The following is a 20779-nucleotide window of genomic DNA, read 5'->3' as shown; positions in this document are numbered from 1 at the left end:
CCCAAAAGCAGCTCAGGGACAGTGCCCAGGCCCTGAGTTCAAACCCCCTAGTATGACAGACAAAAAATAAATAAATAAATAAATAAAAAGCAACTTGGGTGAATGCTGGCCTCTGAGGAAGGACTGGAAGATCTCTGCCTCCCCCCTCAGGAGACGTCTGGGATTCTCCCTCTTCATTCTTCCTTCCTGGCAGGATTAAAACAGGAATCCATCACCGCTCGCCTCCTCCATGCAGCCCTCCTGACCACCACACTCACAAACCCACCGGATCCAGGACGGAAGCCTTCGGGGGGGAGGGGGCACCCTGTCCGGGTGGAGGGCGGGTCCGATGCCGCCCCCCCTGCTGGACACACGAGTCCCCCCCCTACACAAAGGCCGAACGAATTAAATAGTTTTATTTACAAAAGCGGACGAGGCGGCGGTGGAGTGCAGGCCCGCGCGCGTGGGTGCCCGTCCGGGGGGCCCCGGGGCGCAGTCACCACGGAGGCGGGGCGGGTGGGAGGCCAGGGCTTTCGAGCGGCCCCGCCCTCCGTCCCTCCCCGGCCCGGGGGCTCAGGGCGGCGGCGCCAGCACCAGGCGGATGCGCTCCACGCACAGCTCGGTGGCCTGGCGCGTCTCCCGGCACAGCGCCGCCAGGCTCAGGAAGCCGTGCGGCAGCCCCTCCACCACGCGCAGCGTCACCGGCTGCCCCAGGCCGCGCAGCCGCCGCGCGAACATCACCGAGTCGTCCAGCATGGGGTCCAGGGCGCAGGCCTGGGCGGGGCGGGGCGGGGCGGGGTGAGTCCGCGGGGAGGCCCGGCCGCCCCCTCCCCCCGGCCCCAGCCCCCCGGCCCCGGCTCACCACCATGTGCACGGGCGGCAGCGTCCTGAGCATGCTGTCGGGCGCCAGCAGCGGCGACATGAAGGGGTTCTTGACGATGGGCGCCGAGTAGAGGGGCATGCGGATGGCACCTTGGCTGGAGCGCCGCGGGTGGAAACCCTCCGGGAAGGCGTTGCTGACCCCCTGGCTTTGGTCCCTGGGGCTCAGCTCCTCCCCGTCCTCCTCTTCCTGCGGGTGCTCGGGGCGCAGGAAGAAGTTGACGTCGGAGGCTGTGTTAGGGCCCAGCGTCTCCACGGACAGGGACATCTCCGGGGAGTCGGTGGCCTCCGAGCTGTCCTGCAGGCTCAGTTCCTTCAGGCTCAGGGGACACTCGGGCTGGGCCAGCGCGGCTTCGGACACGCTCCTGCGCATGGACTCTGTGGGAGCGGGGGAATCCGGGGCTGCAGGCGGCTGCCACGAGCCTGGTTGTCTGTTAGCCTCTCCAGGTGGAGGCTTGCGGGTCCGCTGGGCGATGGGCTGGCAGAGGGTGTGCGTGTGTGTGTGTGAATCCTAGCTGCTCAGGAGGCTGTGATCTGGCACAGGGTGTGTGTGTGTGTGTGTGTGTGTGTGTGTGAATCCTAGCTGCTCAGGAGGCTGTGATCTGGCACAGGGTATGTGTGTGTGTGTGTGTGTGTGTGTGAATCCTAGCTGCTCAGGAGGCTGTGATCTGGCACAGGGTATGTGTGTGTGTGTGTGTGTGTGTGTGTGAATCCTAGCTGCTCAGGAGGCTGTGATCTGGCACAGGGTGTGTGTGTGTGTGTGTGTGTGTGTGTGTGTGTGTGTGTGTGTGTGTGAATCCTAGCTGCTCAGGAGGCTGTGATCTGGCACAGGGTATGTGTGTGTGTGTGTGTGTGTGTGTGTGTGAATCCTAGCTGCTCAGGAGGCTGTGATCTGGGGATCCTGGTTCAAAGCCTGAGTTGTCCACCTGAGCCAGCCTGGCTGGGGTGCCCGGGACTGGCCAGGCCCGTCACTCACCTACTGGGGTGATGGAAGACTTCTGGGACTTGCGTCCGCTCAGCTCCAAGAAGGAGTTGAGCCAGGAGGAGGCACCGAGGCGGAGGTCTCTGAGCAGCAGGGACGTGTCCCGCCGTACCAGCCCCATCATGCCCAGGGCCTTTTGGTCTGAGTCGGACTGGTCCTCTGTCTCTGCGCCTACCGAGTGGACAGAGAAACCTGAGTTGGTCTCCTCTGGTCACCACACCCAGAACTTCAGCTATCTATACCCCAAGTGACCCCAAAATGTCTGGCCTCTTCTAAAAGAAATGAGAGCTGGGGGCTGGGAGCATGGCCTAGTGGTAGACTGCTTGCCTAGCTTGCACACAGCCCTGGGTTTGATTCTTCAGTACCACACACACAGAAGAAGCCACAGAAGTGGTGCTATAGCTCAAGTAGTAGAGCTTTGATAAGGTTCAAGGACAGTGCCCAGGCCCTGAGTTCAAGCCCCAGGGCTGGCGGAAGAAGAAGAAGTAGAAGGAGGAAGGAGGGAGGGGGGAGAAAAAGGGGGAGGGAAAGAGGAGGAAAAAATGAAGAGGTGGGTGTGGGAGGGCTCACGCCTGTTATCCCAGCCACTCAGGAGGCTGAGATCTGAGGATCACAGTTTGAAGCCAGCCCAGGCAGGAGAGTCCAGGAGACCCTTATCTCCAGTGAACCAGCACAAGACCAGAAGTGGTGCTGTGGCTCAGAGTTGTGCCTTGAGTGAAAAAGCTCAGGGGTGGCACCCAGGTCCCGAGTTCAAGACCCATGACTGACCAAAAAACACCAACAAATAAATAATAAAGGAAGGAGGAGCCTCAGCCTCACCTGGTGGCTACAGCAAGCTGAGTGTCCCAGTGTCCCCAGGTCCCCCCACCCCGAGCACGCGGGCCTCACCCGAGTAGGCGCTGACACACTTGGAAAGCACGCTGAGGGGCAGCAGTGGGTCCATGATGCTCAGGAGGCGGGAGGGCGAGGCGGCGGACTGCAGTGTGGTGACGGGGTAGGCGGCCATGATGCCGTCCGGCACCCGCACCCCATAGGCTGCCGCCCGAAGCGACACGGTGAAGCAGAGGTTGCCGCCCGCGCTGTCCCCTGCCAGGCATATCCGTTCCCCCGTGGAGCCTAGCTCGGGCACAGAGAGTCTTGGTTACAGCCTGGCAGGGGGATAGGGAGTGTGGGCATGAAGGGGTCTGGACTCTGAGCTAGGAAAGCTGGGGTCTCAGGGGGAGTGAGGGGTCCCCCAAGATCTTTTAAATATAGGTGTTTTGTTGGGGCCAGTGGCTCACGCCTGTCATGCTAGCTCTCAGGAAGCTGAGATCTGAGGATCACAGTTCTAAACCAGCTCAGGCGGCAAAGTCCGTGAGATGTTTATCTCCAATTAATCTCAGAAAAAGCTGAGAGTGGCACTGTGGCTCAAGTGGTAGGGTGTTAGCATTGAACAAAAAGGAGCTCAGGGACAGCTCTATGTCCAGAGTCAGAGCTCCAGATCAGCAGGGAAAAAAAAAAAGCAGCAGCGGCAGCCAGATGCCAGTGGTTCAGGCCTGTAATCCTAGCTGCTCAGGAGGCTGACATCTGAAGACCGCACTAAAATGTCTGTGAGACTCATCTCCAATTCACCACCAGAAAACTGGAAGTGGCGCTGTGGCTCAAAGTGGTAGGGTGCTAGCCTTGATCTGAAGAGCTCAGACAGTGCCTAGACCCAGAGTTCAAGCCCTATAACCAACCAGAGAGAGAGACAGACAGACAGACACACAGACACACAGACAGACACACAGACACTTTATGCCTAGGTGTGAGTGGCTCACATCTGTAATCCCAGCTACTCAGGAGGCTAAGATCTGAGGATCATAGTTTGAAGCCAGCTGGGGCAGAAAAGTTGGTGAGGCTCTTATCTCTAATGGACCACCAAAAAACCTGAAGTAGAACTGTGCCTCAAAATGGTAGAGCACAAAAGCCCAGGACTGCACCCCGGCCCTGAGTTCAAGCCTCAAGATTGATACCACCCCCCCCAAAAAAAACCCTAAAAATACACACAGAAGGGCTTGAGGGCATGGGGGTACAGCACTTACCCCCTGGGTAAGTGAGGAGCCCTGGGTTCAACCCCACCCCCCAATCTCTAGTATCTCAGGAAAATGAAAAATAGAAAAGGGAGCCTGTCCCACAGGACGGGCTGGGGGCTAAAGTAGGGGGAAACAGATGGGAGTAGGAACCTGGAGGTGGGGAGGGAAGGGGGGCCGGGCTCACCGAGCAGGGTGCAGTGCTTGACTGCCCAGCAGTAGGCGAAGAAGCATTCCTCCAGAGCGCGGGGGAAGGGGGCCTCAGGGGCCAAGGAGTAATCAATGGAGACGATGGGGGCCCCCAGCTCCTGGGCCCAGCCCTTGAGGTAGGGCTCATGGGATCTGGAGGTCTGGGCCACGAAGCCCCCGCCATGGATGTGTATTACCAGGGAGCGCGATCGGGGCGCCTGCTGGGACCGTGGCCGAAGCTCCAGGCCCCGAGGCCCCTCCGACTTCACCAGGCTGTTGAGCTCTTCGCTGTCCTGGGAGTGAGGAGGGCGGTGGGTGAGTCTGCACTGGGCCTACCTGGGCCTTGAGCCTCCAAGACGGGGGAAGCTGAAGAAGGGCACGCGGGGCCCAGGCCAGGGCCATCCTCCATACCTGTCCTTCGCGCAGGTCATAGGAGATGAGTCTGACTAGCACAGGCCCGGGGCCCGTGTGGGCCAAGGGGGGCGAGATGGTGACGGTGAGCTTGGGGTCGGAGGTCAGCGGCATCTCGAAGGCCTCGGGTGGCAGGCTGAGCAGGCGGCTTATCCTCACTGTGGTTGATGCCATGTTGGCTAGAGACTGGGGGGCAGGGGGGCATACAGAGGGACCTGCAGTAGCTGTGGGGGCTCTCTGGGGCCTGGGGGAACCCCCATGCATAATGGGTCGGGGCCCAGTGCTCACCGACAGCACCTCGATCTCCGTGATATTCCAGAAGGCCTTCCAGAAGTGCACGTCCAGGTTCTGTATGATCCGCTCAAACTCAGCCCCCCGCAGCTCTGGGTCGATGGCAAAGCGGCCGCTGGTGAAGAGGGAGCTGGCAGTGACACCTGGGGGGGATCAGGAGGGGTGTCAGGGAGCCCCCCTCTCCGCAGGTCAGGTTGGGAGGAGGGAGGGGAGGGGAGGCGGGAGGCAGGGCCCGGCTGGCACTCACTGAGGCCTGTCTCGTTGCGTTTGTAGTGCTCCCCAAAGGACACCAGTCCAATGGAGATGGTCTGCAGGAACGGCCGGATGGCGGGCGTAAACTGTGGAGAGAGGGTGAGCTGTGTCGATCGGCCACCGGGACAGGGCAGGTGCCAGGGGCAGAGAAGGCAGGGCCCTGGCATCCCTTCATAGACCTGGTGATCTCCAAGGCAAGGGGTGCTAAGCAAATGAAGATGTATACAAGCCAGGCATCGGCGGCTCACGTCTGTAATCCCAGCTGCTCAGGAGGCTGAGATCTGAGGATTGAGGTTCAAAGCCAGCCCAGGAAGAAAAGTCCCCAGGAGACTCTTATCTCCAATTAACCACCAGAAAACTGGAAATGGCACTGTGGCTCAAAGTGATAGAGCCTTAGCCTTGCGCTGAAGAGCTCAGGGACAGCACCCAGCTCATTTTTCAAGCCCCATGACTGACCAAAAAAAAAAAGATGTATGCAAGCCACATGCCTGATAGCTCACGCCTGCAATCCTAGCCACTCAGGAGGCTGAGATCTGAGGACTATGATTCGAAGCTAGCTCATCAGAAAAGTCCATGAGACCCCCCACCCTTTTTTTTTTTTGCCAGTCCTGGGGCTTAAACTCAGGTCCTAGGCACTGTCCTTGGGCACTTTTTGCTCAAGGCTAATGCTCTGCCACTTTACCCACAGTGTTATTTCCAGCTTTTTCTGTGTATGTGGTACTGAGGAATCGAACCCAGGGCTTCGTGTATGGTAGGCAAGCACTCTACCACTAGGCCACACTCCTGGTTCCCCATGAGACTCATGTCCAATTAAACACCAAGAAAAGTCAGAAATGGAGCTGAGATTCCTGGTAGAGCACTATACTTGAGAAAAAAAGAAAAGCACTCAGGGACAAAACAAAACAAACACTATGTGTGCAAAATAATATCAAGGGACAATTCATATGGAGCAAAAGACAGCAGGCAGAAGGGCCTCGGTGGATAAACCAGGCTCCCGCTCCTTAGCCAGGGTTGGATTGGCAGGATTTGAGGGGACAGGTGCCCCCTGAAGGCAGACCAGGTGAAAAACCCCAGGCAGGCAGCGCTGGGGTGCCATGTGGCTGGAGCACAGTGAGCCAAGAGAAGGGAGGGGAGAGCAGGGAAGCAATGGGATCTCATACAGGACCTAGGCTGAGAAATCCTGTGTGGGGAAAGCCACGGGAGGGCCGGGAGCTGGGGGTAAGAACACACAGGGATTTTCCAAGTCAGAGAGAGGTTGGTGGGCAGTAGAAACCCAGCAATAGCTGATCAGAGATAGCCAGGTAGGCACTGAGATCCAATGGCAGAAACAGCTGTGTGGGGAGACTGCACCAGGTCCAGAAATGGGGCAGCCACGGGGTAGGTAGCAGACAGAGCCAAGCAGTTAGGAAAGCAATGAAGAGATAGCATCGGAGAAAACAATGCCAGAAGGCAGGAGGCTGAGGTAAAGAGCCAGGCAGGTTCACCAGCCAACATTAACCAAGGTTCTACAATGTGCTATCTATCGTTTGGGTCAGAGCAGGGACCGGGCAGGAACCAGCCTCCTGGGGGCTAACAATTTAGAGGTGGGGCGGGGGCAGGCCTATATAATAGTGAAACCGGGTCCACAAAGAGTGCCTGGCAGCCGGCCCTGTTTCCTGTTCCTGGATCAGGGCCCAGCAGGCCAGAGAGCACAAGAACTCTGGCCTTTGTGGCTGGGGCAGCTCAGTTCTCTTTCTTGGACTCTAGTGTACTGCCAGGATCTGGAAAAGTGTTGGCGGGCTTGGAGAGGATGATCAGTATTTGTGGGCTGGGCTTGCGTAAGGAGAGCCACCCCCCTCTCCCCAAGACTTCCCCTCACCCCAGAACTGGGCTGCTGAGGTGGAAGGAGGCTAAGAGAGGGTGGGGAAAGACTGTAAGGTCACACAGCTACAAATGTTCCTGCTGGGGTTTCCTGATGCAGCCTGTGGGGGGCTGGCATGCTAGCCATGGATACCCGACAGGAGCCACTTGTACCACTACTTTGAGCTTGGTGCTCCCTCAACTTTCTGAGTCCCCAGATTACTTTCATAGGGCTTGAAGTTGGGTACTGGGCACTGTCCCTAGCTCTTTCCTTCAAGGGTAGCACTCTACCACTGTGTGCCACAGAGTCACTTCCTGTTTCCTGGTGGTTCATTGGAGATGAGTCTCGCAGCCTTCACTGCCTGGGCTGGCTTTGAACTATGATCCTCAGATCTCAGCCTACTGAGTAGTTACCATTACTGACGTCAGCCACCAGCGTCCTGCATGAATGAGTCTTTCTCTGTGTTGGACAAAGAGTCAGAAAAGGCCCACAGTGGGCAGGGAGAGGGAGGGAGAAAGCACAGCCAGGTTTTCCTTTGTCACCTGCTCCAGTGGGCTCACCAGCCTTGTCCTGAGGGCTGCCCAGAAGTCCCGCGATTCCACAGCAACTCCAGATGGCCCAGGTTTCAGTCTGCCAGCTGTGGCTGGTCCCCTCGCTCCCATACCAGCACTCCAGGTGTAGGGGATGACAAGAGGGCACCCCCACATAGAACACACCTTGGAGAGCAATACTGATCCCCAACTAGTAAGCTCAAATTCAGACAACTTCAGGGGCCAGACACGTGAAACAAAGAGTGAACAAACAGCCAGGTGCTCGCAGCTTCTGCCCAGCGACTCAGAAGGCCAGAGACGTAAGATCAAGGTTCAAAGCCAGCCTGTGAGACTCTTATCTCCAACAAGCCAACAAAAAGCTAGAGGTGGAGTTGTGGCTCAAGTGGTACACAAAAGCTCAGGGATGGCACCCAGGCTCCGAGTTCAAGTCCCAGGGCCGCCCCCCACCCCCCGCCACAGGAATGAATGAATATCCTTAGTCTCAGACAACTAAGAGGGGATCATGGTGAAAAGATTTCTTACCATAGAGCAGGTCTGATTTAGGCCCATGATTTTGGGAACCCTCAGTCCAGCTCTGAGCTCCCACCCACTTCTCTCTGTAACCTGCTATTTTCTGAGTCCTGAAATAGTCATCCTCATGGTTATTCTCTCATAGCCCTGAGCCAGGCCGGCAGGGGCAGGGCGTTACCTGGAATCCCAGACAGCGGCCATAGAAGCAGCCTTTGTGCAGCGTGACATACTCGCGCAGGAACTCGGCGGTGATCTTCTCGTCGCCCTCGAAGAAGAGCCCCCCTGGGCGGTTGATGGCCAGCAGGCGCTGTCCATAGTAGGCCAGAGCCCGGAGCTGGGTGAGGGCGGCCAGGTAGGCTTCCAGTTCTGCCAGGTTGTGGCTGGTACGGAAGAAGATGCTGCGCCGGTTAGAAGCCACGTAACGGCACTTGTGTAGCAGGTGTGCCAGGCAGCAGCGGGCCGTGTGCACCAGGCTGCGATACCCATTGGCAGGCGTCTCAGCGTCCAGGTCAAAGAGATGTGCCACGCTCAGCAGGCGGCCTAAGGCTGGCTCCAGCCCCAGCGCCTGCTCCCGCACACCTGCAAACACGCCTGACAGCCGCCGGGCCGTCTCTCCCGGGCCCTGGCTTGAGAAGAAGGCCATGTTGTCTTCCGCCAGAGCCACCAGCGACTGCGTGATGGTGTGCAGGTCCATGTTGTGGGAGAACCGTGAGGCTGTGGGCAGGCGGGGGAGGCCAGTGAGGCAGGGCCCGGTCACCCCTTGCTCAGCTGGACCCAGCAATCCAGGCCCTCCCCCAACTCCCCCAGGCTCAGGGTCCCCTTGGCCTTCAGATCCAGAAGCCTCAGCTCTCTGTCCTTTCCTTCTGGTTGGTTCTGGGTTTGAATCCCAGCCTTTTGTCTCTAGGACTCAGGAGTCTGGGGCTTCGATCCTTTAGTTCCTCAGGAACAAAGTGTCCCGGTGCCTAGGGCTTTTCCCCCTTCTCAGGAGCGGGGAGCTCCAGCCCTGTCCCCTCCATCCTTACACTCAGGAGCCTCGCCTGGCCCAATCTTCTTTAGGCTCAGGGAATCCTGCCTTCTCTGTTTGGGACTCCAGCCTGCTCATCTTGCTCTTCCCTCTTTCTCGAGACGGATGTTTTGCACCTGACGCCCTAGCTCTTGCATGTCTCCCACACCCTCCTTCTAAGGATTGAAGAATTTGAGTGCCTATCTCTTGGGGTACCTGTCTCCTCTTTAATCTCAGGGTGCACAGGAGTGGGTGAGTGGCTTAGGACTTCTTTCATAGTTCTGAGAAGGGGTAAACAGACAGGTCCTTCTCAAGACCCAGGAATCTAGGCCCATCCTATCTTTTCTTCTTGGGCTCCAGGTTCCTGCCCACAAGCCCTCCCTCCCACAATATTTGAAGGAGTTCTGTCTTCTGGCTCACTCATTCCCACCCCCCATTTTAGGGGAGAGGAAGTTGAGGAGCCGCAAGTTGCTTGGCCAGCAGCAGAATTGATTCTACTACTTAGGCCGGGACTATTTATCCCTCCCTGGACTCTGGGGGCCAGGGCCTGTAGGTCTGGCTTTATACTATGCCCATTGCCCAGTGTCCTCTGCTTGATTCCCTGCCTGGAAAGACCATCTCCTTTCCTCTAAGGTCAGGGCGTAGCCATTTCTGTCTCTCAGCTGGCCCAGCACTCACCCTACCGGGACCTCTTCAGAGCTGGAGCTCCCTGGGACTGGGACAGCTAGTCTGTGGCTAGTGCCAGTAGCAGCCTGGGGCAATAAACTGCAGGAGGGGCCAGAATGCCCAGGGTGTGGCCAGTGGCTCCACCTCCTACCCAGAAAGGACAGTACCAGCCACGTGCTGTAAACAGAGCCCAGAGCCCAGTGCCCTGCCCCCTTCCCCCTACTTGATCCCAGACTCAGCTGAACTGTGAATCCTGGTCCTTGTCTTAGAATGCAGAAACGCAAGCCTCCTCCTGCTTCAGGACGCAAGGAGTCTCACTGCCTTCATCTTAAATGCAATGTCGCCTCTCACCCAGCCAGGCTGCCTTGCATCTCCCCAGGGGGGGGCTCAGGCACCAAAGCCCCAGTGATCTCAGCTCCTACCCTTAGTTTGCCCTTGGCACAGGCGTCCCTCAGCTGTTAGGGGGAGATAGGCCGGCCCTGCCTCTCCCTTGTGGGAGGACAAAAGCTGATTAGGGACACTGCCACACTCAGGGGCCCTGGCTACAGGTGTACTTAAACTGAGTGCTTTGTATTTCCATCCAGCATATAAGGCAGAGGGTAAGGATCTTTAGGAAGATGACAAAATGACAAATCCAAAACGAGGTATAGGAGGGAAGGTGCTGGTGGCTCACGCCTGACATCCTAGCTACTCAGGAGGGGTGAGATCTGAGGATCGTGGTTCAAAGCCAGCCTGGGCAGGAAAGTCTGTGAGACTTTTATCCCAGTAAACCAGAAGTGGAGACAGGGCTCAAAGTAGTAGACAGCTAGCCTTGAGCACAAAAGCTCAGGGACAGTGCCCAGGCCATGAGTTCAAGCCCCATGACTGACAAAATAAACGAATTAAACACATTAAGTATTGGGTGGGGGGGTGGATTCTTGAACGGAAGCTGCAGGAATGGGAGGTCCTGAGGCCCACATGCACCATTTGCCTGACTGTATGCTACTCCTCTGTGACTGCCCTGCACAGATTCTCAGCTCCATGAGGGAAGAAAAATAAAGCAGCCCTGGATCCAATCATGGGCCTAATAGCCAATAGATGGAGGAGAGAGGAGGGAGGCAGCGAGGGCCAAAGAAGATGGATGAGAGCTTGGGATAGAACTGCCTCCTTCCCCAAGGCCAGCAAACACAGACAGGCAGACCACAAAGGCAGGAGGGAATAAAGCTTGAAGGCTGGGACAGGACAAGCCAACTCACTGGGTGACTGCATGATCGCGGTTTCCTCACTGGAAACTTGGCCATTCCACCTATTCAGGCTGGCAGTGGGTTTTGTGAGCAGCACCTCATGGGTGGCCTTTCCCTTCCCTTCCCTTCTCACCTCCTCCTTTTCTCTTCCTTCTTGCCCCTCCCACCTCTCTTCCCTCTTCCTCCTTTCCCCCTCTCCTTCTTTCTTCTTTTTTTTGTGATGCTGGGGATAAAACATGGGACCTTATGCATGCTAAGAGCAGGAGGCATTTGTGCTCACAGCTTGCGCCTCTGGAGCTTGCTAGGTCTCCCTGAAGGGTGTGTGTGCGCGCGCGCCTTTCCTCAGATCTCAGCCTAGAGAGTAGCTCAGATTACAGGTGTGAGTCACCGATACCTGGCTTGCATCTGTCATTTTTCTCCACAGTACTCATCACAATCTAAAGTACCACACAATTTCCTATGTGACTCTAGGCCTCCTGAGGAAAGAACCACCTCTTGAATGCTAACTCTCTCTTTTGTGTGTGTGTGTGTGTGTCAGTTGTGGGGCTTGAACTCTGGGCCTGGGGCACTGTCCCTGAGCTCTTCAGTTCAAGGCTATCCTTTGAGCCACAGCAACACTTCTGGTTTTCCGATGGTTGACTGGAGATAAAAATCTCACAGACTATAGTGTCTGGGCTGGCTTTGAGCTGTGGTCCTCAGATCTCAGCCTTCTGAATGGCTATAGGATTACAGGCATGAGCCACCCCGCCCAGCTTGATGTTCATGGAGTATAAACAGTGCGAGATGCATTTGGTACCTCTATGCTAGCTGACATCTTGAACTTCTCATTTTCATTGTTTTTGTCAGTCATGGGGCTTGAACTCTGGGCCTGGGCATTGTCTCTGACCTCTCATGGACTTTCTTGCCAGGCTGGCTTTGAACCACGATCCTCAGATCTCAGCCTCTGAGTAGCTAGGATTACTTCTCATTTTCTTTTTTCTTTCTTTCTCTTTATTGTGGGTCATGGGGCTTGAACTCAGCCTGGGCACTGTCCCTGAGCTCCAGCTCCACCCTGCCCTTGAGCCAAGCCCATTTCTCATTTTCTAGAGATTAACTGGAAATAAAAGTCTCGAGTCCTTTTGTTCCCAGGCTGGCTTTGAACCTTGATCCTCAGATCTCAGCCTCCTGAGTAGCTAGGATTACAGGCATCAGCCTGGCAAACTTCTCATTTTCCAAATCTGGTCTCATTCACTTCTTACCCTGGGCTTTCTCAGGCCTCGCAGCTCACCAGCTGTGGCTGCCATCCTGCCCCATCTATGGGGAAACCAGGGTAGGGGGTCTTTATGAAGGATGAGGCGAGAGGGGCTGGGAAAGAGGCCTAGCGATAGAGTACTTGCCTAGCATTCACGAAGCCCTGGGTTCAATTAATTCTTTGGTACCACAGAAAGAGCCAGAAGTGATGCCTGTGGCTCAAGTAGTAGAACATTAGCCTCGAGTGGGGAAAAAAAAGATAGAGAAGACACCTCCAACAGAATCAGTGACTGGCATGAAATGGTAGAAAGGGCAGGGCCCCTAGGCCCTGGTAACTGCACAGCTCTTCCCTCTGACCTGCTTGGGGAAGACTCCCTGAAGTCTGGATTGCCTGGAGCTAGGAAGAATGGATGCCAAAGTTGTCAGAAATTTACGAAGAACTCTAGGCACAGGGTATTGGGGCAAAGGCAGGTCTACTGGGACTATGGATGAACATGGCATGAATGGGGCAAAGGTAATGCTGAGAGGGCCTGGCAAGAGGGCACCCAGATGACTGCACTCAAGCTTTTGACCCAAAAGCTTGACCCACTCAGCTTTTGGCAGCTGGGCCTAGCCTTGACGCTGGTGAGAGAGCAAGGCAGGTGTTCTTTCTTATGGCTTGATATGTCTGAAGGTACGTGCTTTGTATGCAGGTGTCATGACCTCTGTGTTTCTTTTTTGGTCAGTTCTGGGGCTTGAACTCAGAGCCTGGGCACTGTCCGTGGACACTTTTTGTTCAAGGCGATGGCTCTGCCACTTGAACCACAGCACTACTTCCAGCTTTTCTGTGAATATTGTATCAAGGAATCAAACCCAGGTCTTTGTGCATGCTAGGTGAGCACTCTACCACTAGGCCAAACTCCCGTCCCTCTGTATGTATGAATTTGTATCATTTGGACAGGTATATGAACACACACACACACACACACACACACACACACACACACACACACATACATAGGCACGTGTGTGTGTGTGTGTGTGTGTGTGTGTGTGTTGTATATATTATCCCATTGTTCTAGCTGAGACCCAGGGAATCAGCTTGGCCTCCTTTCCTGCCCTCACCCATCAACCAATCCTTTCCACTTTGCCCCCACCAGTAACATCAGGGCCTCTCTCCCACCTGGCCTGCCTCCTCCCTGGACTAGAATGGTAGCATCCTTGTGCAAAAACTGCAAAGCTCCGTGTGTGCCTCTGATCTCCCTCTGCACAGCAGCTGGAGGCGCTTTCTAAAACAAATCTGAATACACACACCTGACCCTTCAATGCTTCCTCCCCCCCTACTCCCAGGATCAGGCTCCAAATCCTGGTTCTACTCTTCTCTCTCTCACCCTGCCCACTTCAGCCTCTGGTTAACCCTTGCCTTCCCACTCTGGGTTTCCCCTACAGCAACTAGGACTGCTTCCTCATTCCTAGCTCAGCACCTAACACTTGGGTCCCATGACATCATTTCCTCAGGATTTTCCTTGTGTTGTATTTACCAACAAATAAGACAACAGTTTTCTTTGATTAATATCTATGTCCTTGGCTCCACCAAGTCTGTCACAGGAGCCCAGGCTTGGCACTATCGGGTACTCAGTGACTATTAGTTGGATGAATCTGAGTGATTTGGAAACTTCTACTTCTACAAATCGAGACTGGGACACCCAGAGATTGCCAACTCATGATCCCTCCTTGCCCGAAGGAGGCTGAGGGAGCGATCACTATGTCTTTACTGACCAGTTAAGGAAGTTCATGTCTCAGCGTTGTCACCTGGGAAATCGGGTGATCATGACATTAGCCTCATCCAAGATCAAAATGATACTAAGGACTTCTCTGGCCCACATGGGTGTCCTTGGGGAAGGGATCAGATCTGATTCACCAGTCTGGAGTCCAGGTACCAGCAAGGGCCCCAGGAAATGACAAGCAGATAACAGAGCTGATGAGAATGAGCCCTTGTTGAGTAGGTAGGTCCGTGAATTTGTGAGTAGGACTGGCTGAGAGCACTGAGCAAGGAACCCTACCTAAGCAGATTCTTTCTGACAGGACACATGATTATTAATATTCCTGTGTTACAGTTCACACATTCCTTCACTTATTAGTCCAGTAAACATTCTGAGTGCTCCTGTGCCTGGCATTCCAGGCATCTTTGGGTAAACAAAGCAGATACAGCCCCTCTCTTGGGAGTTCACTCTTTTAGTGAGGAACCAGCAGTTAACAATTACATCCACCCCTCCTGAGGGCTTGCTGGGGAGACCAAACCCTCTACACGAATTTGAATGTCACCAGCTGTAGATAGACCTCAGCAAGTGGAGGAAAAGCCAGGCTCGGTTGCTCACCCCTGTAATCGTAGCTACTTAGGAGGTTGAGATCTGAGGATCAAGGGTCAAAGCCAGCCCGGGCACTAAAGTCTATGAGACTCTTATCTCCAATTAATCATCAGAAAACTGGAAGTGGCACTATGGCTCAAGGGATAGGGTGGGAGCCTTGAGCTGAAGACTTCAGCTCAGCGACAGCGCCCAGGCCCAGAGTTCAAGCCCCATGAACGACAAAAGAGAAAAGAAAGAAAAAGAAAGCAGAGGCAAAGGAGCAGTCCAGTGCTTCCCAGTTCACAGCCGGAGGAAATGGGTCTTAACCTGGACTGTCCTGACTCCAGGTAAGCTGTCCTGCAGTGAATGACAGTGTAACAGGCAGTGCTCTCAGGCGAGTTTGGGCCTGTCAGCCTGTGCTTAGGCTCTGGGGCAAGCTGTCCTTCTACGCTTGGCTAATTATGTAGGTAAGGAGAATGAGTTTGGGGTCTCTGGGGTTAGGAAGCCAGGTCACTGTCATTTTCTTTCCCAGAGATTCTCCCCAGGATGGGTAAGTTAGCTAGGATTTCATATTTGTCCCTTCCTGAAGGTCTGTAACACCTGTTGGTCTGTCATCCTTTCTCCAATCTTCACATCCAGGAGACTCAGGTAGTGGCCCTCCCTTTTCCTTAGGGATGCTAAGAAGAGCCTAAGCCAGCCCAGACCAGGGCTACAAGGCTCCAGGGCAGCCGGAGTGAGGTAGGTAGACCAGACAGTGAAGGGGGATGGACAGATGGATTGACTGGGGGATTGGAGGAGGAGGAGATGATGAGCTGTTCCGGTTCCCAAACATTTCCCTACTCCGGGGCACCCCTTCCTCCCACCTTGCCCTGACTCACCCCTAAACTTCCCCTTTCCGCCACGGAGGCTAAATGATCACCCTTCCCCACCATCTTCTCCAGGGGGGATAGAGACCTGAACATCGGCGCTTGGATAATTTCCTAAGGCAAGGAAACACTGAGCGAGGGCAGCGGTTACCCTCGGTCCCACTCTGAGAAAACGGAACCCCAGGGAGGAAGCCGGGGTCTGGGGGCCGCTCTCACGCCAGCCCCCCCTCCACGGGCCGTCCCCCGCAGCACGGCCGTGGGCCGGTCCACGCCCCCCCGCCTCGGGGCAGTGGGTCCGTCCACTCTGTCCCAAGTACCCCCCCCCCCCCAGGTGCGAAGTTCCTTCCGGGCTGCTGCCGGCTCACCTTTGGCTTTGCTTTTTCGCCATCGCCGGCGACTGCGGCTCTTCGCCCCGTCTTTAACCTTCTTGGACGCCAGCACCCCTAGGGGCCCGGATCCCCGAGCTGCCTCCATCAATTCTCCCCGGTCCCCGGCTGCCGGGGGGCCCAGCGCCAGCCGCCCTGGTCCCGCCTCTACGGTCAAGCCGCCCGCGCCGGCCAATCACGAGCGTGCTCCTGGCGGAGCCCCGCCCCCGGCCGCCAAAGCCGCCCGCCTGGCCCCGCCCCGTCGGCGCGCTTTAAAGGGGCCGCGGCCAACCAGAATGCGGACCTGGAGGCGGCGGCGGCGGCGGCGGCAAAAAGCATCCTGCGGGCGGGGAGCGTGGAGAGCCCGGAGGACGGGTGTCCCCCGGCCGGGCCGCGCGAATCCGGCCTCGCGTGATGGTGGCTCCCTCCTACCACTCACCTTCCCACAGAAGGACTCCCCGGAGCGCTGTTCAGCCCTCCTGCCGGGGGGGGGGGAGAGCGGGTGGTAAAGGAGGAATGGAGGGGAGGAAGGACACAGGCAACTCAAAACGAGGGCGGGGCCGGCCTTGAAGCCCAACGCCCTGCCTCCAACTTCACTTATTTGCTCTTCTGCCTCCTGGCCCCAAGAATGAAAGAGAGGTAGCAAGCAGGCAGGTCGTGGGGGGCGGAGGGGGGAAAGCGAGGACGCTGGAGGGAGCATGCGTGCTCCAGAAAAGGCGGGAAACCCCAGCGACTCGAGGCTCGCGCATGCGCGCACAGCCAACTGCCTGTGGGTGAGTGGGCGCGGCGAGGGCGCATGCGCGGCCGCGGACCGGCCCGGGGGACGTTCCTGGGGACCCCGGGACGTTCCTGGGGACCCCGGGGTGCAGGAGGGAGGCCTGGAGGAAGTGCTTCATCCTCTGCACGACGAAGAGCAGGCCTGGAGCCTTCTCCGGGATCCTGTCTGTCCTCCTTGGGCCCGGCCCCCGCCTCTCCCTCCACCCGCCCATGACCTTGGCCCCCTCTCGGGCTCCTGCTTCCAGGGAACCGCAGCCCCCCAAGGCCACGCGGCCCGGCTGCACTGAGTCACGAATGTGGGGGACGCCCCGGATGTTCGGTTGTCTGCTCTGACCCTCTGCAGGGTAAGGTCCACCCCGAGCGCTGATGGCGCCTGCTTGCCCACAGCTGCGGCTCTGCTAGTTTTTGTGGGTAGAGGAAGAAACCCTTGGGAGACCGAAGCTTCCTTGGTTTCCTGGTTCTGGGCCTTTTTCCTACCCCTGATTTCCCCCCAAAACATTTGTACAAGGAAAGCCAGTGCTCAAGTCCTGCATTTGCTACTTTCTAAGGGGATCCCCTTAAATAAGATTTTTTTTTTTAAAGGGACTGGGATTTTGGCCTAGTGGTGGAGTGAGTGCTTGCCTGGCATGCACGAAGACCCAGGTTTGATCCCTTGTAACATATACACAGAAGAAGCTGGAAGTGGTGCTGTGGTGCAAGTGGTAGAGCTCTCGCCTTGAGAAAGTCTAGGGGACAGTGCTCAGGCCCTGAGCTCAAGCTCCAGGACTGGCCAAAAAAAAAAAAAAAAGATTTATCTTAATATCTCATCCTTATCTCTACACTGGGGATAATGGCTTTTTTTTTTTTTCCTGAACTCTCCAGCTCAAGGCTACCTGTAGCCAGAGTGCCACTTTCATTTTTCTGGAGGCTAATTGGAGATAAGAGTTTCTGGGACTCTTTAGAGCCTGGGCTGGCTTTGAATCTCCATCTCAGATCTCATCCTCCTGAGTAGTCAGGATTACAGGCGGGAGCCATTGGGCCTAGCAGGGATGTTGGTTTTTATCTCCTAGGGTTGATGAAAAATAATGAGTTAATCTAGCATATAGTAAAAAATCTTTGTATTTCATTTATTTTTTGTGCCCCCAGGCTGGCCTTGATCTCACTTTGTATCTTGAGCTGGCCTACTTTTTCAATCCTTTTACTGTTTTCTTCTGCCAAACTCTGAGCCAGGGTGCTGTCCCTGATCTTTTTTGCTCAAGGCTAGTGCTCTACCACTTGAGCTTTTGCACCACTTCTGGTTTTTTTCTGAGTAGTTTACTGGATATAAGAGTTATAAATTTTGCTGCCTGGGCTAGATTTGAACTTCAATCCTTAGATCTCAGCCTCTTGAGTACTGGGGTTTTAGGTGTGAGCAAAAGGCACTTGGCATTATCTTTTTTCTTTTTTAATCTCCCCACTTTTGGAGAGGTGATAATGTGGGCCCAGTGCCTCCTCTTCCATAGCTTAGTTTATAGCTTAGCATGCTCTTTCCCAAGCTTGTGTGGTCAAAGCAGCAATCAGTACTGGCCCAAGGCTCCTTCCTCCCTTTCCCATAATTTAGCATGCCCTGCACAAGCAATGCTAAGCCCTTTGATGAGGGCAGTAAATAGCTAGCTCCCACCCCTTTACCTTGAGATGACACTCCTCTGGGTAGCCATAAACCATATAGGCCACAGGATCCCCCCAGAGTGACCTTCAGGTATGAGCAGCAGACCCCCTTATCATTTGGACAGTATCCATAAATGCCATGATGAAGCCCCTAGTTGTCACGTCCATCCTGAGGTTTCCACCTCCTCTCTGCTCCCTAAACCCTACAGGTTGTATAGCTCCCTCCAGACAATAGTCTGCTGCTGGTCCCTCCTCCCCTTCCACACCCCTCCCACCCCCCACATTAAACTTCTTCCTTGTTCCCTGAACCTTGATGTCTTTGTGGTTCTGGGCAAAGTCTGCATATTACCTAAGGGGGTGAGGTGGGGTAATAGGACTTGAACTTAGGGCCTAGGTACTATGCCTTAGCTTTTTCTGATCAAGGCTGGTACTCTACAACTTGAGCCACACTGACATCTCCAGCTTTCTTTCTTTCTTTCTTTCTTTTTTTTTTTTTACTAGTTAATTGGAGATAGGAGACATAGATTTTCCTGCCAAGGGTTAGCTTTGAACCAAGATCTTCAACCTTCTGAGTAGCTAAGGATTTTCCCCAATCTTGAATGGAGGAGAGACTATCCCTCTGATGGTTCAGACTCACCTGAGTCCCTGTAGTTTTTGTGATTCTGGGTGTTGGTTTTCTTCCTGTGTGCTGGTGTCCCACTGTGTCCTGATGAGGCTTCAAAACTAGGCGTTTTTTTTAAAACTGAGTTCACTTCTGGGATTTCTCTCTCACTGCTTTTCTCTAGATGCTTTGTCTTTGAAGATGAAGTCATATCTGAATCTGTATCAGAATCTGTGACCCATTCGAAAAATGACCTCCATTCTTGAGCTGAGCGCTGGATGGAGAGTTCATGAAGTCTAGTTAAAAATCCCCACTCAGTTAAAAATCCTGGCTTAGCTTTGGGTCTTTGGCCTGTAGGTGTGGGCTGGGTCTCTTGGTCTGGCTCTTCAGGTCTGTCTTGGGATGTAGATTCAGTCTGGGCAGGACATGTCTTTTGGGCTGCAAGCATAGTTTGGGCTATGGGTGCTGAGTCTGCTTCTTGTTGAGCTAGAGATAGTTCTATTGGTTCTGAAGGCTCTACAGGTTCTGGTTCCTGTGGAGCTGTGGCCTCTGGTTCAGGCTTCTGCTGGGAGTTGGCTTGCTGGATAGCCCATGCTTGCTGCGATTCACACTCTGGTGGGGATTTCTGCGGGGATTCAGCTTCACCTTGGGCAAGGGGCTCCTGCTGGTCCAGGAGGTTTTGCTGTGCTTCAGATTTCTGTTGGGTAGTAGATTCCTGCTGCATCTTTGATCCTGGCTGGGTCTTTTCCATCTCAGGTTCTATGGGTCTTGAGTGTGGCTCAGGTTCCCACATTGGCCCAAATACTGACTCAGAACCTGGCTCCACTGCTGTTTCCCTCATAGGAGATGTTGGTCTCCCAGGCTTCATCCTTCTGCCCTGCCCAGGCGTCCCTCCTCACAGGTCTCTCATGAGGGCACCTCCCTTTAGATTCCAGCCCTTCATCCTGGCATCTCTGGTCTTACTTTTTTTTCTTTTTTTTTTTAAAGGCAGCAGGCTAGTGGATTGGTCCCCCACACCTGTACCACGTGGATGTGCTCTGTGCCTTCTGCCTTGCAGGGAGGGATGGGGAGGACGGCTGTGTGTCCAGCACTCTTCTCAGAAGGGAGGGGCTTGTCCTCTTGTGTCATAAATAGGACCCCACCCTACTCACCACTTAGTTAAAATGATCCCTCTCGTAAGGCAGGCATCTCAATTTAGTCTTTCAGTTTCATTTGCAGTGACAGAAGCTGGACTAGATGAATGGACTTCCCTCCCTGCCCCTGCTGCCCCATTCCTGATGTTTGAGAGACAGGACAGGAGAAGGTAATCTCTACATTTGTAATATCCCCTCCCCCCTTACTCATTTTGACAACTGGTTGCCAGTTTAATCTCCATATAGTGTCACTCTTTTTTTTCTTTTTCTTTCTTTCTTTCTTTTTTTTTTTTTTTTTTGGCCAGTCCTGAGCTTGAACTCAAGGCCTGAGCATTGTCCTTGGATTTTTCCAAGGCTAGAGCTCTACCACTTGAGCCACAACACCACTATGTGTATGTGGTACCAAGGAATAGAACCCAGGTCTTTGTGTGTGCTAGGAAGGGACTCTACCATGAGACCAAACTCACTCTCAGCCCCATACCTATGCTTAAAAAAAAAAAAAAAAGATGTGGATACCTCCCCCCCCTCTCTTTTGACAGTCCTGGGACTTGAACTCAGAGTCTGAGCACTACTGTCCTTGGGCTTTTCCTCAAGGCTTGAGCTCTACCACTGGAGCTACAGCACCACTTCTAGCTTTTCTATATATGTGGTACTGAGGAATTGAACCTGGGTCTTCATGCATACTAGGCAAGCAGTCTACTATCACTAGGCCAAACTCCCACCGTCTTCCCTCCCCCTCCCCTGCCTTATTTTTTTTTTTTCCAGTCATGGGACTTCAACTCAGGGCCAGGTCACTGTCCCTGAGCTTTTTGTTGTTGTTGTTGTTGGTCTTGGGACTTGAATTCTGGACCTGGGCACTGTCCCTGAACTCTTTAGCTCAAGGCTACCACCCTACTCGTGGAGCCACAGTGCCACTTCTAGTTTTCTGGTGATTATTGGAGATAAGAGTCTCTCATATTTTTTAGTGCCCAGGCTAGCTTTGAACCTTGATCCTCAGATCTCAGCCTCCTGAGTAGCTAGGATTATA

The 20779-nt window shown here is 54.8% G+C and overlaps 1 protein-coding gene across 4 annotated transcripts; it reads right to left on the bottom strand.

Annotated features, from left to right (window-relative positions):
- Positions 1-374: 374 nt before the first annotated feature.
- On the bottom strand, positions 375-19708 carry Lipe (lipase E, hormone sensitive type). Of its 4 annotated transcripts, none has more exons than XM_090322823.1 (10): positions 18656-19708; positions 8114-8649; positions 5030-5120; positions 4780-4925; positions 4492-4677; positions 4079-4373; positions 2729-2956; positions 1835-2011; positions 842-1236; positions 375-753 (listed from the first exon to the last, which is right to left on the bottom strand). In XM_090322823.1, the coding sequence occupies exons 1-10, from the start codon at positions 19485-19487 to the stop codon at positions 553-555; spliced, it is 3087 nt and encodes a 1028-aa protein (XP_090178949.1). In that variant the 5' UTR covers positions 19488-19708; the 3' UTR covers positions 375-552. The 4 variants fall into 4 exon arrangements, with proteins under 4 accessions (XP_090178949.1, XP_090178950.1, XP_090178951.1 ...); XM_090322824.1 differs by lacking the exon at positions 18656-19708 and adding an exon at positions 15616-15749; XM_090322825.1 differs by lacking the exon at positions 18656-19708 and adding an exon at positions 9617-9702.
- Positions 19709-20779: the final 1071 nt, after the last annotated feature.

Source organism: Megascapheus bottae, chromosome 31, assembly GCF_031878675.1.
Source record: "Megascapheus bottae isolate mThoBot1 chromosome 31, mThoBot2.hap1, whole genome shotgun sequence".
In the NCBI taxonomy this organism is placed as follows: domain Eukaryota; kingdom Metazoa; phylum Chordata; class Mammalia; order Rodentia; family Geomyidae; genus Megascapheus; species Megascapheus bottae.
Note: the sequence above shows the minus strand (reverse complement) of the source record. Positions and strands in the feature narration are given on the sequence as shown.

Coding starts and splice junctions, on each gene's coding strand:
- Lipe (XM_090322823.1), bottom strand. CDS start 19,487: ATGAAGCCTGGGAGACCAACATCTCCTATGAGGGAAACAGCAGTGGAG. Junction 5,121..8,113: donor GCCGCTGTCTGGGATTCCAG/GTAACGCCCTGC, acceptor CTCTCTCCACAG/TTTACGCCCGCCATCCGGCC. Junction 2,957..4,078: donor CAAGCACTGCACCCTGCTCG/GTGAGCCCGGCC, acceptor TGCCCGAGCTAG/GCTCCACGGGGGAACGGATA.